The 16811-nt window shown below is 33.9% G+C and overlaps 1 protein-coding gene across 1 annotated transcript in view; it reads left to right on the plus strand.

The window, feature by feature from the left end:
* Positions 1-16811, plus strand: part of LOC105619591 — a 35981-nt gene that overhangs the window by 11103 nt on the left and 8067 nt on the right. Inside the window, exons 2-3 of the mRNA XM_012201112.1 lie at positions 5762-6167; positions 8522-9946. Of these exons, the coding sequence (XP_012056502.1) occupies positions 5762-6167; positions 8522-9946 (1831 nt within the window). The remainder of the gene's footprint in view (positions 1-5761; positions 6168-8521; positions 9947-16811) is intronic.

Genomic DNA, 16811 nt, shown 5'->3' on the forward strand with positions numbered 1-16811 from the left:
TACGCGTACGTACGTACGTCGTACGTCGTTGTCGTGTACGTACGTACGTAACGTAACGTAAGTAAGTAAGTAACGTAGTAGTAGTAGTGTAGTGTGTGTGTGTGTGTGTGTGTGTGTGTGTGTGTGTGTGTGTGTGTGTGTGTGTGTGTGTGTGTGTGTGTGTGTGTGTGTGTGTGTGTGTGTGTGTGTGTGTGTGTGTGTGTGTGTGTGTGTGTGTGTACAGAACAAGCCATTTCTTTAGCACATAAATTGAAAAAATATTTAAAAAAATTTATTATAGAAATATTCAATAAGCATTTGTTAATATATGTGCTTAATTATCTACATATAGTTCTATAATTATCTATATATAGTATTTAAAATAAAATCAAATAAAAAAAAATTTCAGGATTAATAGCATTAATAACATATTTATCAAAAAAATTGTTTACTTCAAAATTTTATTATTTGGATTTATCTGCTGTTTTGTATTGTACAGTTTTGTCTCCATTTTACACATTTTTGAACCTATAATTATGTTCAATTTCGACATATTTTATTATTCACGGAAATTAATTCGATCTACAGTTTTTGCACCCAATATGTTTTAATGAAACAATATACAACTCACTTTCACTGCTCTTATTTTCACTTATTAAAGTATTTTTGAAAAAAACTTTGTTTCTTTATTAATGAGATAAAAGATATATGCTTTAATTGTTATGCTTTTTTAGTCAATGAATAGTTATAAAAAAATATTTTTTCTTTTTTTTCTATGGGTATTGAATCGTTGTAATCTATTAATAATCTATTAACAAGCATACTTAATGTTGTCTATTAAGAAATGCGCGCGCGCGCGCGCGCGTGTGTGTGTGTGTGTGTGTATATATGAATATGTTTGAATGCCAAAACCGTTATATCAGCAGGTGCGATTCTATGTGATACTAAATGCAAATGTTCACAGGTGTACGATAGAAAATGTAACGCAACATTCTTTGTGGCGAATATTACTTTTAACATTTTTTCTTTCTAAAATTTTTTAAATGAATTTTCAAGAAGACAAGTTTGTATCATATAATAAACGATCTGCTCGAGGGATATATTTCGAAAACAATAATTTTCCGCGTAATAATTTCTCGTCAGTAAGCAGAATTGCAGGACGAGTTGTCTGTCTTTCCGTCTGCTTTTGCAATTGTATAAAAAAAAAAAAAGAGGACGAGTGCATATTGCATAGACTTTCCACAGATCGTAGATTAGATTTGGCCTCCAAGCACGTGTGTTGCGAACAAATCGACGCACTCTGCTCTCTCGGTTGAGCTGTAGTTCTCGTTTTATGTGTACGTATATATTCTATGTTCCGGCCAACTTATCTGCGAAAAATACTTGCGATCGAAGATAAGCATGCGGGGCATAAAATGATAAAGCGCGGACTGAATGGATTAGATTAAGAAAATTTCGCGAGACTCATAACAATATCCTCCGATGTAATGTCGCGCGTCCCGTTTATCATGGGAACTTACTTCGATTTAATCGTTGCGAACAATCTTCTCTTTTGTTAACCGCACACAGGCGTGTTAACCGTTGATTACCGCGCGATTTTGGAGAACGCAAATCCACGGAATCTCATTTCGAACAACGCATAACGGTACGGTGTCGCTTCGCGAAATTACATCATGCTTTTTCCTCCTGGCGAGAATTACAGTTCCATAAAATATTATCTTACAATTCGCGGACAGAGAAATTATTTTTTCAATCAAACTTTGTAATCAGGCAATCGTCGATACACGCAATTTTGTGCTGAAGTTGTTATCGCACCCGACTACGTGTCATCATCATTTGAAAATAACATATCATCTATGTTATAATTTTGCACTAAATATAAATGAGGACTATAAAATTTATAGCGTTGAAATTTATAACGTTATATGATTGTGATTAAAGAGGAATTTCTATTAGTTAACTACATTTACTCGTTTTTTAAAAAAGCCTTGACATTTTAATTTATAAATGAGGACACTGAGAAAAAGATACTTAAAAGTTTATTTGTGAGGTGTAATATTCATTTTACTAAAATAAATCCTTATTTAAATACAGCGAAATAAAATTTTATTTCTAGCAAATTAAATTATTAATTTTATCTTTATAATTAATGAAATATATTTCACAGAACTGTATATTTCGTCATCACAGTCAAATTTTTATAATCAATAATAATATTATATAATAATTTTATAATAATTATTATTATGATTTTTGGGACATTGTTCTAGTTTTTAATTTTAGTGATTATGATTTTTTTGGAACATTGCATATCCATCAAGAAAACATCACATGTAACATTTACTTGCGAATATTTTGATACTTTTCTTTCTCAGAGTATATAACACATAAAATTACACACGTTAAAATTACATTAACAGTTATTATTGAGTGTGAAAAATTATAACATAGATGTTATGTTACTTTTAGTTGGTGTCGACTGCTATTTTTTTTTAAGTGCAAGTTTCTTCGAAGGACTTTGTGCAGCAGAAATACGGTACGGCAGTTCTCCTCGACAAGTCGCTGAGAACAGTTCTCCAGTTTCTCTGTTTTATCCCTCGTCCACAGTTCTCCAAGCCGGTCTGACTTTTTGCGCTTAGACACGAGTGGATTTCCTCAACACATTCGCCTTTCTCGAAACGTTTCTCTCCTTTTTTGTACTTTTTCATATTTCGCTCTTGATTTTTCGAGATGCAAACGGAGTAGGCCTTATTTTATGTCAAACATTCAACCTCAAGGGAAGTGATTTTAAACCTTCATATAGCGATTTGAGTTGATTGCTGACTTTTTCAGAACATGCTATTTCTAGTTTTACTTTCATCGTCATTCTCCTTGGTTTTTCTTATCAGTATAGATACGTTTTGTTTCGTTCTTTTGCAATACGGTAATGCTACATTAAGAAAATTTATACATTATTGTGATGAAAATATTCGATAAAAAAAAATTTATTTTTTTTTGCATAAAAATATATACTATAGTTTAAAAAATATATTATAGTTTTAATTTTATAAAATAATTTTTGGCTCGTAGCCTTTTTTTCTTTATTGTTTTTTTAAATTTTATGAGCCTCTTATTATTAATAGACCTTTTATATTGTTTATTCAAAATAAACTAATAATATTTAAAATAAATAAAATAAATAAATTTATAAATATTTAAAATGAAAGCTTTAGATAAATGTTTAAGAAAATGAAATATCATTTAAATATGTCAAAAATAGAATAAAAATACATTTATAATATAATTCTTAAATGAATTATAGTTGACATTTTTATAATAGTTTCCTTTTTCTTTGTTATGTAAAATTTACATCAAGGAATTCCTCGAAAATATATTAATAAATTACATCATCGTTTGCGATAAGCGAACAAACTTGTACAAACTTATACTTGTACAAATATCAGCCTCTCTTCGCGCGCGCCATTTAATCTCTTTCTCTCTTTCTTGAAAGACTCAGCTTCGTAAGCACGGGACGTGTGCGCGACGTTATCTCTCCGATTTCTCTAAAGGGGAAATGAATTTAAATTGCCGATCGCAAACGATTCCTACATCGTTTACTTTCCCTGAAATGCGCTTGCTTTCTGTCTCTCTTTGATTGTCTTCCACTCGTTTCCTCCGTTTCTTTCACACTTCCATGGCTTCTTTCACGTAGTGGTTCTTTGTGCTTATCCATCGAGGCTCGCATCGTGAACATCCTTCTCGTTTTTCCTTCTTCGGAGAACGCAATGCAGCTGACGAGCAGCGATTTGCGGAAGGGACTCGCGAATTGCGATCCGTGAGGCTTCTGGACGTGAAGAAGCTAACGGGGAGCGAAGATCGAACGTATCTTGGTTGTATATGCCGTTAAAGGGAAATCGAAACGACAGATTCGTCGATCAATTCTCATCGAACGCGGATCGATTTTCGTTGCGGATCAAATCATGGATGAGAGTGATACGTCGGGTCGAAAGGCTGCGCAATTTGCATTTTGCCCCTTGTGTTTTTTTCTAAGTTTTCCTCCGCAGCAATGAGATTAATGCGTAACGTGAGAATCCGCTTTCGCCGACGCGATAAGCTGTAATAGGATGAGTCGCATTGAGCACCGGAAACGAAATTTATCTTTAGTGACTGTTAAATTGTGAAAAATCGCGTGTTAGATATAGATTGTTTTTTAATTGATACTGATTATACACTGACACCTGCGAGAAAAAATGTTTTAACAATTTTGTGTATCTTTGCCACTAATCCGTTTTTCAAATTTTAGTTCTGGAAATCTTTCGAAATTGGAACTGCAGATTTTTATATTATTTCTGTAAATAAAAATTTGAAAAAATTCTTAAATACATGTGAAAACTTTACTATTTCTGTTATCATAAAAGTTGGATCGTATTTTACTCGTTTTTTATGAACTTAAATTTATCTAGTAGAATTCACAATAAAAAAAATCAACTATTTAATATAAAGTGCGACATTGCCGATGGAGGTCTCGATATAGAATGTTATTTAAGCTGAAAACAGTTCGAATGTTGCTCCAAATTTGTAATAGAGATCCTTGTGTCTTTGTAAGAGAGATAAAGTATCTTGACGAAGATATATATTTCTGGAACGTATACGTGTTGTCAAGTTTCCAGTGATATGCATCGGAATTTTGTTTCCTCGGGCGTAAATACCGATGTCGTATGCATGCCATAACTACGGTGTACCTTCGGTAAACAACCCGAAGAAGGGTAGAATGATGGCCGGGACAATGACAGAGGCAACAATGGCTTTTCTGTTTTGTGTTCCGGATGAATATAACTCCGGCTATTCAGGAGAGAGAATGTCGCGTGTTCTCCGTATCCAGGAAGTTATTATAGGCGCGCGGTATCGACGGACTGACCGGAGAGTCAGGCAGAATGATGCATCCGTAATTACCGATAGTCACTTATTGTAAGACTGCCGCAAATTATACATACGTAACAAATACATTCGGACGTTTCTTACGATGGAACTTCTTACGGGACTTCCAATTTCGTCCGGCAGTCAAAGAAACAAGCGTAATCACGTCGATAAAAAAGTATATTAGATATTTCTTGACAACGAATATATAGTTAAAATACTTTATGCGTCTCGAATGTATAGTATTACGTTAGTTGAGCATATATTATATGCTTTAATTTATAAAAAGTTACGAGAGTTGACGATTAACAAAACTACATGTACTTATCAGGGCGGAAAATTGTGCTGTCATATCCTGTTGTAGCGATAGAAATTCTTACGTTTAGACTATGATATGTAAATGCAATATTCATAAATTCTTTAATTTATTTTCTTTCTAGGCTTAGAACTACAATTATAATTGTGAACGTTATAAGAATATGAAAAGAATGATTTTGATGAGAAATCTGAGAAACTTTAACTAGAAATAATTTTCAAATCTGTATCTATCTGAAATATCTATCTAAATTTTTAGATGCTTCAAAACAAAATCATTCTTTTTGTACCTTCTTTCCCTTTTTATTTATTATAGTAGCGGAAGTAAGACATAACTGAGAAGAAGAAAAACGAAAAAAGAAATGGAAGTAATCAGCTCGCGCATAATATTAGATAACTGTATTGTAATTACATTAAAATCGATGTTCCTTGGATATTAGAAACGAGAGAAAGAGAGAATATGATATTCTTAATAAATAATATAAATATAATATGATTAATGTTCCTTCATCAACCTGACCCTTCATTTATCATGTCCGCTCAATTGCCTTTCCTTCTTGACTGATCGCAGAGCTACGATACTCTGAGCAAGGGCAAGAAGTCGTGGAGCGTGCGGCTGGGTCTGTCGCGGCAGCATCAGAACCACGGGGATGACCCTGGTAAGGGTGGCTGGGGTACCATAAGCGGTGGCAGCATACTCTCCCGCCAGATGATCTATAGCGGCGATCCATGGCTGTACGGCACTGTCAGATCGTCGCGGCTCGCCGGACATGACCCGGCGCGACCTTTCCTGACACCGCCACCGCTGCCGGGCGCAACGCCGTTGCTCGTGGTATGTTCCTGCCCGGAGTTCCTCGCCGGCACCGTAAGGAAACTCGGCAGCTGCCGCAAATGCGGCGGCCAACGGGTGGCCGGTCTGCCCTTCGGTGGAACCTGCCGACTACCGTCATCTTCGAGATCCCGGCCAAGCCTCGCTGGTAATTGCAACTTTACTCTCTAAATCTGAATCAGTGGATAGTCACTAATTACCCAGTGGCATACTTGGCATGATAATCAGTGAAGTTTAACTAAAAAAGAACGAATGTTTGAGCATTAATAATTAAAATATTGATATTTGCATATTAATTTCAATTTTTTAATATCATATTCATTGAATTTAAGCACTAAAACAAGGTTAGTTACATCACATAATAAAGATTAGCTAGAGTTACATTAGCTTAGAGATCTCACATTTAATTCATTGATTACTAGTGGCACACTTGGCACTGATATCAGTGATTATCCACTGATTCAGATTTAGAGAGTACTTATTCTATCGATTACAATAATAAGTATCGATTACAATAATAAGTATCAGGTTACTCCTCGCTCTGATGAAGTGGACTGCAAGGTTCACGAAACATTGGCATTTCAAGAATGGATCACGAAGGAAATGTATAATATTTATATAGAAAGCATCCGTGGAAGCCTCAAGAATATTACAAAAATTATTATTATGTTATTCCGCATTCTCGGATATTTGGATACACACAGCGAACACTTTTGAGGCTTTCACAGGTACATTGAGAAAGATGTTTTGTTAAAATTAATTAGAATTCTGGTTAAAAATGAACGAATCAGAATTTTCTAGTTAAATCTATTATACAATAAATTTTAGTGATGACCAAAATTTTATTATTTATATATAATCAGAATTTTCTGGTTCGTCTATTTTCAACAAGACATTCTTTGAAGAAGCTACGATTTATCTCCGTGTCTTTATATATTTAACAACCAACATTTCGTGAACATTACAGGTTATTTCATCAGGGTGAGAAGCAATCTGGAAAATGGACGAATAAAAAGATTTTGATCAGAATGTTTATTATTTAAACTATAATAGATACAACTAGAAAATTTTGTCCATTTTTAATCAGAATTCCAATTAATGCAACCAAAATTTTTTTTCTATGTACTAGTATTAGTTGTTTCTCTGATGAAGCTTCTTCGCTGATGAAGCAAATTGCAATGTTCACGTACAACGTTAGCGATGATCTATTAAGATAGCGGACATAATCAATTGCAGTACAGTTTTTCATTCCATTTAATTTATATCTTGGATTATTTTACGAAGATTACTCTTTTTCAATATTTTTATGAATGGTACATTTATAACGGTATTCTTATGATATATAGAATGGTTTTTTCGTCGTTATATATTCTGCCAAGACATGTTAGAGAAATAGATATCTACAAAGTGGAACGTTCTGCGTATCTAAAATATGAGGGTGTTGGTTCCGAGCTCGAAAGATAAGCGAGGGCGGGATGTAAGAGCCTCTGCCTGTCGTGCTGCCGATGATGTTCATGCTCTAATTGTACGCGCTCTTCGTATTAGAGATTTTCTCCTTGCTCATGTTCGAGATAGCATGCATGCGGCGAAGCGCAAAAAGTTCTCGGCCGCAAGCAAGATAACTGAATTTTATTCAGTGACTATACTTACTTTAGTTTGCATTTAAATCATTTTAGATTATATCGTTTTGTTTGCCAAGAGAGAGACGCTTCAAGACATGTACTACAAATGATACTTGTGAAGCGTTTGAAATGTAGAGCAGCAACCTTTCGATTAAGACAATTGATACTTTACACTTGAATGGTTTTCGCAATGGCAATTGTTTCTGCCATTATGTGAAATATGAATGTGTATATATTATCTGATTATCTGAATTACATTTGTCATTGGTAATCGATGGTAGATAAGGATAGCAAATAGTTAAAAAATTTAGTACATTATATATCTTGTTTATTTTTTTTTGAAATGCTATTTTTATACTATAACAAATAAAATACATTATACGTTGTTAAAATATAAATATGAAAATATTCAATTCAGTAGCATGCTCATATTGAGAAAAAATTAATTAAATTTTATGACATATTTTTTTATATAATAATACTATTTTAACATGTATTACGGTAAATAAATCTTTATTCTATAAGAAAATGATAATTAAATCAAATTGATGGTTTCTTATATCACATAAATGTATATTTACATTTAGTAAATATTCAATTAGTACAAACAAATATTTATTAAAATGTAATACATTTTTTCAGTGTATATATTCATACAGTGTACTAAAAAAAAATGTAAATTTAAACAGATTAAAGACACTCAAATTCTAGAGTACATCTTGAGAGAATAATTTCTCTGACATGCATATTAGAAATTGAAATGAGCATCAGAAATTTCATTATTCGCGTTCGATTTAGAGATCTAGGTCGACGTAACAAGTCGAAACAGTTGCGATGATCTCCTCTCGCGAATACAACAGTTAAATTACCTATTTATTAGGTGTGCTGAGGACCACTATCGACGATCCGTACGATCAGATGCGAAGGAATCGATTGGTGGAGCCGAGATCATCTCGGGCGCGTAGCATTTCGCCACATCGACCGTCCTCGCAGCGAGATTCCAGAAGCCAGAGCATGGTATCAAGGGCCGCTGTCAAGGAAAGGAAAGGCACAACTGAGAATACATCATTGTCCAGATCCGAATGGTTCGACAAGGAGCCGAGCACGGTTGTGAGCTACGACGATCGCAAATCGCGACCTGGTTTCATCAGCGGCGGCGCGTCCTCGGATGATTGGATGCTGGATGAGACTCCGGAGAGTCACTCGCGAATTCATTCCACCGCGACATCTGCCAGATTGACTCACGTTTCAAAGAAACCAATGAGGGAAGCGAATCAGAGAAGGACCAGCCATGATGACTGGAAGAACGGAACAACAACAGTTACTGCGGACTCGCGGAAAAGTATCCTTGAGTGCAACGTAAATCCGTATCTGTTACTGAAGAAACAAAAGGACGAAGATGATTTGAGTGATGATCTGTCGGATAACGCGTTGGAGCAGGATGATCTCAGAACAAGATCGTCCAGTCTATTCGATTCGTCGAAAGTAAAGTCGATTGAAAGGATACCGAATAGAAATGCTGTAGCGGCTATCGGAGGTCAACGAATTAGAGTGTTCAACGAGAGGCCCAGAGAGATATCGGACGACGATGACGATGTGCCACCGCCGGTCACTAGAATTCCGATACCGAAGGTATCTCCAAAGAGACCACCTAGACGATTGAAGGAGGCCCGACAAACACTGAAAAGCATCTTGAAACGTGGCCGAGAGATCGAGAGTAAAAGAAAGAATGTGCTCTTCAATGTTGATAATGTAATATTCGCACCTGAAAAACCATCCGAGGCGACACGACTTTCGTGGAGCAGGATTGGCAGAATCGCCAATTGCAGTAAGGAACAGCGAGACAATAGCTCCGAACACAAAGAAGAGAAGGAGGAAGCGCCAATCATATCACAAGAGCAACAGGAAAAACACAACTTCATCACAATTCCAAACATCAGGGATCCGAAAGTAGACAGAATCAAGTATAAAGAGCCAAAAATCGTGCCGGAAATAAAGAAAATCACACCGCCTGGTCCCGACAAGATTAAGATAGACAAGTTCGTTCCATCTAGGAAATTTGATCGTTCCATTGCGTTCAAGAAACAAGACAAGATCGGAAGCGAGTCTTCACTTGGCAACTCGCTACCTGCCTCGAAGATCGACGTTTCCAGAGAGAGGATATTACCAGAGGAGAGGAGATTGTCGGACGAGAAAACTATCAGACTTGAAGACGAGACTGAATTGGAGATCGAGATCGAGGAGCTAAAGGATCGTCTCCCAGGTATCGCTGTAGATGAGAAGGATCTAATCCTAAAATCCGAAGGTAAGGTTCTTCTGAGTTATTATATAAAATTCTTAATGAGCTTTCTATAACTATAAGCCATTAGTAATAGATCAGAAGTTAAAAGTGAGTTGCGAGTAGTGTGTCATAAAATAATAAGTCAGTAATCAGTGGTTGTGAAAGAGTGGCCAAATTCATTTTTTATAATTTACATAAAACTTCAATACGTTATGACTGACTAATCACATGAAAAGAACGATTTTGCTGAGATATCTAAACATCTAGTTTAGATACAGGTTTGAAAATAATTTTATTGGACTATTAAAGTAATTATGTTGCTTTATTTATAAAATGGCGTATCTTATATTGCATTTTTGAGAAAAACAAAGAAATGCATTATCTATTTTAAAAATAAAATTTTAAATTCATAATAAAAAATTTTTATAAAATTCATAAAATAATTGTAACAAATACAAAAAATAATCTTGCGTTTTAAGACAGAAAGAAGCTAAGACATAAGCTGACTTTTTGTTCTCTTTCTCTTTTTATCTTTTGATTGATATTTTTTTTCGTACTATATTATTTGATACGATAAAGCTTTATCTATATATTCATAATTTTTTGTTCGAATTACATGCTTCATACACAAGATTACATAATTAAGTATGTATCATTTTTTCGATTATATATAAATCGCTGCATTCGCCACAATCGATATTACGTTGTTCTTTATTTATTTTCACGCATTAGCTATAATTTTATAACAGTGTACGCGATGATATTAGCGTTTTACGGTGATGTTCTTGAATATATAATTCATTTCTCAAAATTAGTGTCAGACATTCGTAATAACATAAGTGTTATTTAAGAGCCATATCAGTAGTTATTAATAATATAGAAATAAATTAATGATAGACCTCTCTGCAGCGATAATTATAACCGGTCAATTTACGGTCGCTGTATGCGTGTGTAACAGGGACAGTTTGTCCCAAGGGTGATACATTTATAGTAGTCTAGGGGTTAATCTCATTTGCGGAAATTAGTAGTCTAAACGTACAATGCAACTGTACATTTTCATATCGCGGATAGAAATCTTGGTCCATTGCAGATCAATAATCTTGCACTGAAGATCATCAGCTTATCGTGTTCGTCAATACGATCCTTCTCTCATCCGGCCATTATGCTAATACACGTGATTAATGAACCGCGTGTGGTTGACATGACTTATCAGGCTATCCTTGAACTTCCGAAAAAAAGTTATGCATTTAAACATAATGGCTCGTGCAATGCTCTTGCTAATGGTTTACGTCTCGTGTTCTCAAGGCTTTTAAAAATTAACAAATCTTTTGCAATTTACAGTACTGGCAACGTCATTTCTTTTCAGAGAAATACATGATGAAAATATAAATGAAAAAGTTATTCTTTCTTTCGCATAGGTAATGATCATTTTTGTTAACTATATAGGGTAGTTCGGAAAATATTTGTGACACAATGATGTGACACAAAAATAACGCCACAAATATTAAACTATAATTTTAAAGATCCTGTATAGTACTGTTAAAATTTTAGACAGATATGTTCATCAATTTCTTTGTTTCCACCATGTAAAGCAATCAATTTTTAGTTCCCTCATGACAATCCAATGAAAAGAATTACAAAAATAAAAAAACTTTACCAAAAATCATGTTTTTCTTATCAGATTGAGAATTTTTCGAATTATTCTCGTAAATGGCAAGTTAACACGAAAGTGAATTAATAATATTGGTCAGAAGGCGCGATTGTAATATATAGGTAAAGTCTTTTTTTTCTCTCTACAGAAAAGTATCACTTGTTGATGAACGGAAAATAAATTAATGATTTATTAACATAAATTTTTCGACCGTGTTAATAAATATTTGACTGTTGTGATTTTTAAGAAAAATATTCTTTTGTGCATTCAATATCTAAAAAGATGTAATGTGTGAGTGAGAGTTAGATAGATTATTACTGTTCTGAGAAAGAAAGAGACAGAACTCTTTTTTTAACAATCTACTATTAGCTAGAATGTATCTTTGGAGTAAGTAACCAGAATAATTTGTCAATTTAATGCCAGCTAGCCCTGACCTTATGCACTTTCGAATGCTTCAGACACAACGCTCATGTTTCTTTAAGCTACTTTTAAAAGCGATCCAAACAGTTCGAGGATAAAACTCAGGGACGTCAGGATCTGCTAACCTTTCTCCTCTTGTCATCGACAAAGCCGTTTTAAGGACGGTTACTCATACTGAGTATTTTTAATTTTACTCAAGAGGATATATCTTTTAAATTTTTCTAACAAACATCGCATATTTATCACGAAGCAAAAACGATTTTCCACAAAGGTATTATCATGCTGCGGGCTCGCGTTTTCTGAGCATTCGTGTTGAAAAAGAGAGAGATGCCGTGAAAGTGGACGCGTGGGAAAGATACGAAACGATCGGGGACAATGCGAGCGGCGGTTGTCCGCCTTATATGGAACGATATGTACATATTTATCGGTACGTCGATGGCGACCCGCCGATGTATCGTAAACACTTTGTCGAGAAAGGAGCAGGAATAGTTACATATTAATTTAATCAGTAACACTCCAATTCGATCCCGTTATCTATTTTTTTTTTTAAAAGGAAAGAGAAAAATGTGCGTATTTCCTCAGTTTAAATCGATCTTGATATCGCATCGAGCACTTGCACGTGCTTCCGATAATAAAGTGCATCACGTAGCGCCGGTTTGCGAGTCTACTGCGATATGCGAAATTCTGAAATCGCGGAAGTTCACTTCATGATTGAAAATATAATTTTGTGAAAGTTTAGTGGCTTCCGACTAAATATGAAATAATTTCCATCGAGAATTTCTTTCACATTTCATGATACATTGTTTTATCATCGTATCAAGATTACATCGCGTGCGATATTTCGTTTAAACAAATAGAAAAAGAAAGAGAAAACAAGATAATTAAATTAGGCGCTAATTATGAAGAGCGTTTTAGAAAATATATATTTGCGTTTTTCAAAATATATATTTTTTAAAAATATGTTTCTATTTCCCATTTTTCTAGCAAATTTCTTTTTTTAATTATATAAAAAGTTATCTATCACGTATATTTCATAGGAAATTTCTTTTGCTATTTCAGATATATATTGTTATATTATATATCGAATGCGATATTCTATTCAAATAGAAAGAAAAATTCAGATAATTAGATTTTGATAATTAGATTTTGATAATTAGTGTGAAAAACGATTAAAATATTTACTCTCTATTTAATAAAATATTTAAAAAAATATTTGTTACCTCTCTCTATTACGTAGATTTCCAAAGAATTAATTCATGAGTCTTCGTTAATTCCACTATTTCGCATAATTAAATCTTTCTCGAAAAGGACTTCGAAACCAGATCTGACGTTTACGACGTGATGAGTGGATTCGAGAATGTAGAACTCGCGGTGCAAATTGAGTCTGCACACGGACACGAGATAAGACGTGACGGGAAAAAGTCGTGTGAATTAACTCGGATGATTGGCGGTAATGTCGGAGTTGAAATGTGCCGCGCCGACCGATTTATACGCGGCTTGTCTGCCGATCTCGACAAGAAAAAGTAAGAATTATGTGAATCCATTCTATTAATAGAACGAACGTTGCGTTAATCACTCTTTACGTATGTCATATTAATTAGTATTAATTGATATTCCGCGCTCAATCTTTGCCAGTCGTCATAAGTCACGTTCAATACTAATAACATCGATTATAATAGTAGTAGCATAGCAAAATATACATGTCGTAATGTAATAGTAATTGTACACCATGTGCATGATGATCGTGCCGATACACTTTTTGGATGTATGATGTATTTATCGCTCACGATAGGTCGACTGATCGAGACGAGTTAACATGTAGCTCAGTAGTTATGCTTCAATAATCAAGCACGGCAGTATAGTTCGCATCAAGATTATAGCTGACAGTTTCTCTCGGAGAGACGTTGAGAGTCATTCATGTCTTAAAATGAGACTAAAGCCTCGTTGCATCAATGTTGGCTAGACTTAATCCAGATTAACTAACAATGCTTCTTTTAGTCACAATCAAATAATTAATAAGCATCTTCGGAAAATTGAGTGCAAAAAAGCGACTCCACTTGTAAATATGCAAGTTACAATGTATTATAACTGTTTCGCAGTCTGGTTTCTCTGATTGTACACAATTGTATATATTTACAGTTAAATTTTTAATTAGAAAATTTTATTAATTTATATATAACTCGACTTTCTTCTTAAATATTATGTAATTTATTTCTTCCTATCATAAAGAAATTAGAATAAAATAAAATAAACTTGATTTGCACAAAAAGTATTGTAAGTGGGAAACTGTTTTTAAAAATTTTTTCACATTTTGTTTGGTTCGACCACTCCTGAAATACGTTCGTGAATCTTTACGTTCGCGACAGTGTATAACGGAAAACAAATCGCCTACGATGATTTCCGGTGATCGTATTTCCGGTGTAAATGTACTGTGCGACAACATGTTAGATAACTGCAAGCGAGCGAGTGACCGAGACGCTTCGTAAACGCGAGGTTTCCTCTCTTCGTATCCGCTTTGTTATTTATCGCTTCTACACTAATACTAAATACTAAACTTATTATTCTTACGAAGAAAGTTAGTAAGTGCACCTCTTTAAAAATAATAATTTATTATGATAACCATGATAATTACGATACCATGATAATTACGATTAATTATTTGAGATGCGAATTACAAATATAAAAGCATTCAATTTTTTATTTTAAAAACAAATTAAATTAAAAAATTTTAACCTTCAGCTTGCAATTTGAGTTTTTTGAACACAAACAGAAATTCCACTCTCAAATTTCCCTGAAATAAAAAGAGCGAGGAGAGGGGATTAAATAATTTTTACATTTGAGTTAAAAAACTTTGATAATGTAATTATAATAAAGATATTGGAAAATTACCTTGAATTTTTTCACATTTTTGAAAACCTAAAAAAAAATCTTGGTCAGCCTAAAAAAAACTTGGATTCAACAAAAAGTTGCAGATGAAAGGAATAAAGATATGATTGCAGACAGAGGGTTAATTAAAAAAAATTATTTTAAATAATTTTAAATTTCAAATCATGACAGAAAAAAAATAGCAATTAAATGCTAGTATCGACTTTAGTATTCGTTTTTACAAATGGATTTTAGTATTCAATGTGTATAATTCAGTGGATTCTAAAGATAGAATATCTCCATTCATTGCTTTGCACAACCCATCTCTGTTCTTCCTTCACGGCGCGTTTTAATTAGTTACTTCCAGTCTACTTTCTAAGCTCAGGCTCGAGTAAACTCCTCTTGGCGCGTTCGAATTATAAAATCTAAACGCCGATTTCTTTTCCCAAGAATCTTTTTATGCTCGTTTCTCCTCCCCGTGCCGGCCTTCATGCAAGCGCGCGATGCATAGGTATCGCGGATTATTTTCGTTCAGTTTCACATTTTGTATTGCGCGTACAGTAATTCAGTAATAATGTAATAATACAATGACGATAATTTACACGGGACTGCTTTCGCTGCGCTCTTTCCACTTTGAAAATTAATATCTGTAGCTAATCTTCTCTAATTAAATTGAGGCGTGTCTGTTGCGCTATTTGGATATATCATATTTGAATATATTATACAAATAAAATTTTTATTTGCTGTTTTGTTACTATTAATTAATAATTTGAATATAATCTTGGGAATGATCTTCTTAATTCATCAGATCAATTAAAAAATATAAATACTATAAAAATACTATAAAAATAGAATAAATCTAATATTGTAATATACATTTTATATTGCAAAAATACCAGAAGTTCTATATTGCAGTTGGATCAATGCACCTACATTGGTTGCATTCATGAGAAAAAGCAGCTTTATATATGTAAATATATATATATATAACAGATTTTTAATATGATTGATTTATATTATATACATTTAGGTGAAATGAGGAACTATTGGCAAGAATCAATTAAATTGATAAAATATTACAACAGTTGTGCAAAACTGCTCTTTCTGCTAAACGCAGCCATTCTGCATAAATTTTTATGATGTAATATAAATGTAAATAATAATAAATAAAACAGATTAAGCAATAATTAAGATTAGATACAGGATCGTTTGTATAAATAAATCAACTAAATACGAGAAGTATTAATTACAATCAAACTTAGATATTAGATTAATACATATATATGTATTTTAAATAAATTTTTTATCTCAAAAATATGAAAAAAAATTAAATATAAGTGAACAAAATGGATGCATGAAAAAGATTTTCTCGATAAATACTCAGTGGATTTTAGAGGTACTATCGATCATCCATAAGCACGTGCTGCGCCTGTAATGAATGCACCTGATCGTGCAGTTTGTGGAGAACCTTGATTCTTTCGCGCCATTGTTTACTTACGGGCCTCATAAATCATCAGTTCGTTCTCTTGATCTGCATGCGCATGGTCCAGAACCATGTAATTATATGCTTTTTAGAGATCTCTCACGTTTTCACTCGTTCATACCGACAATGAGACGACGGCGCTTGGCTGTACGGCTTGATAAACCCTTTTTCGCATCATGGCGATTCATGGTCCGTACATCATCAGTGATCTTCGTTCGTTTTGCACGCGGTGGCGTAAATCCTCGCGCGAACGAGGATCCTTGTCCATTGCTTGTTCATTGCTTTTCTTTCACAGAAGAGCGGCTCGTTACCTAGAATGTTTAGAGCGATGTTTTTTTAAGCGTGACGCATCTTTCTCTCTCTCTCTCTCNTCTACTCTACTATACTACTACTACTACTACGTACTACTACTACTACGTACGTACGTACTTACGTACGTTACGTACTACCGTACGTAACGTACGTACGTA

The sequence above is a fragment of the Atta cephalotes genome (genome assembly GCF_000143395.1).
Source record: "Atta cephalotes unplaced genomic scaffold scaffold00002, whole genome shotgun sequence".
Taxonomy (NCBI): Eukaryota; Metazoa; Arthropoda; class Insecta; order Hymenoptera; family Formicidae; genus Atta; species Atta cephalotes.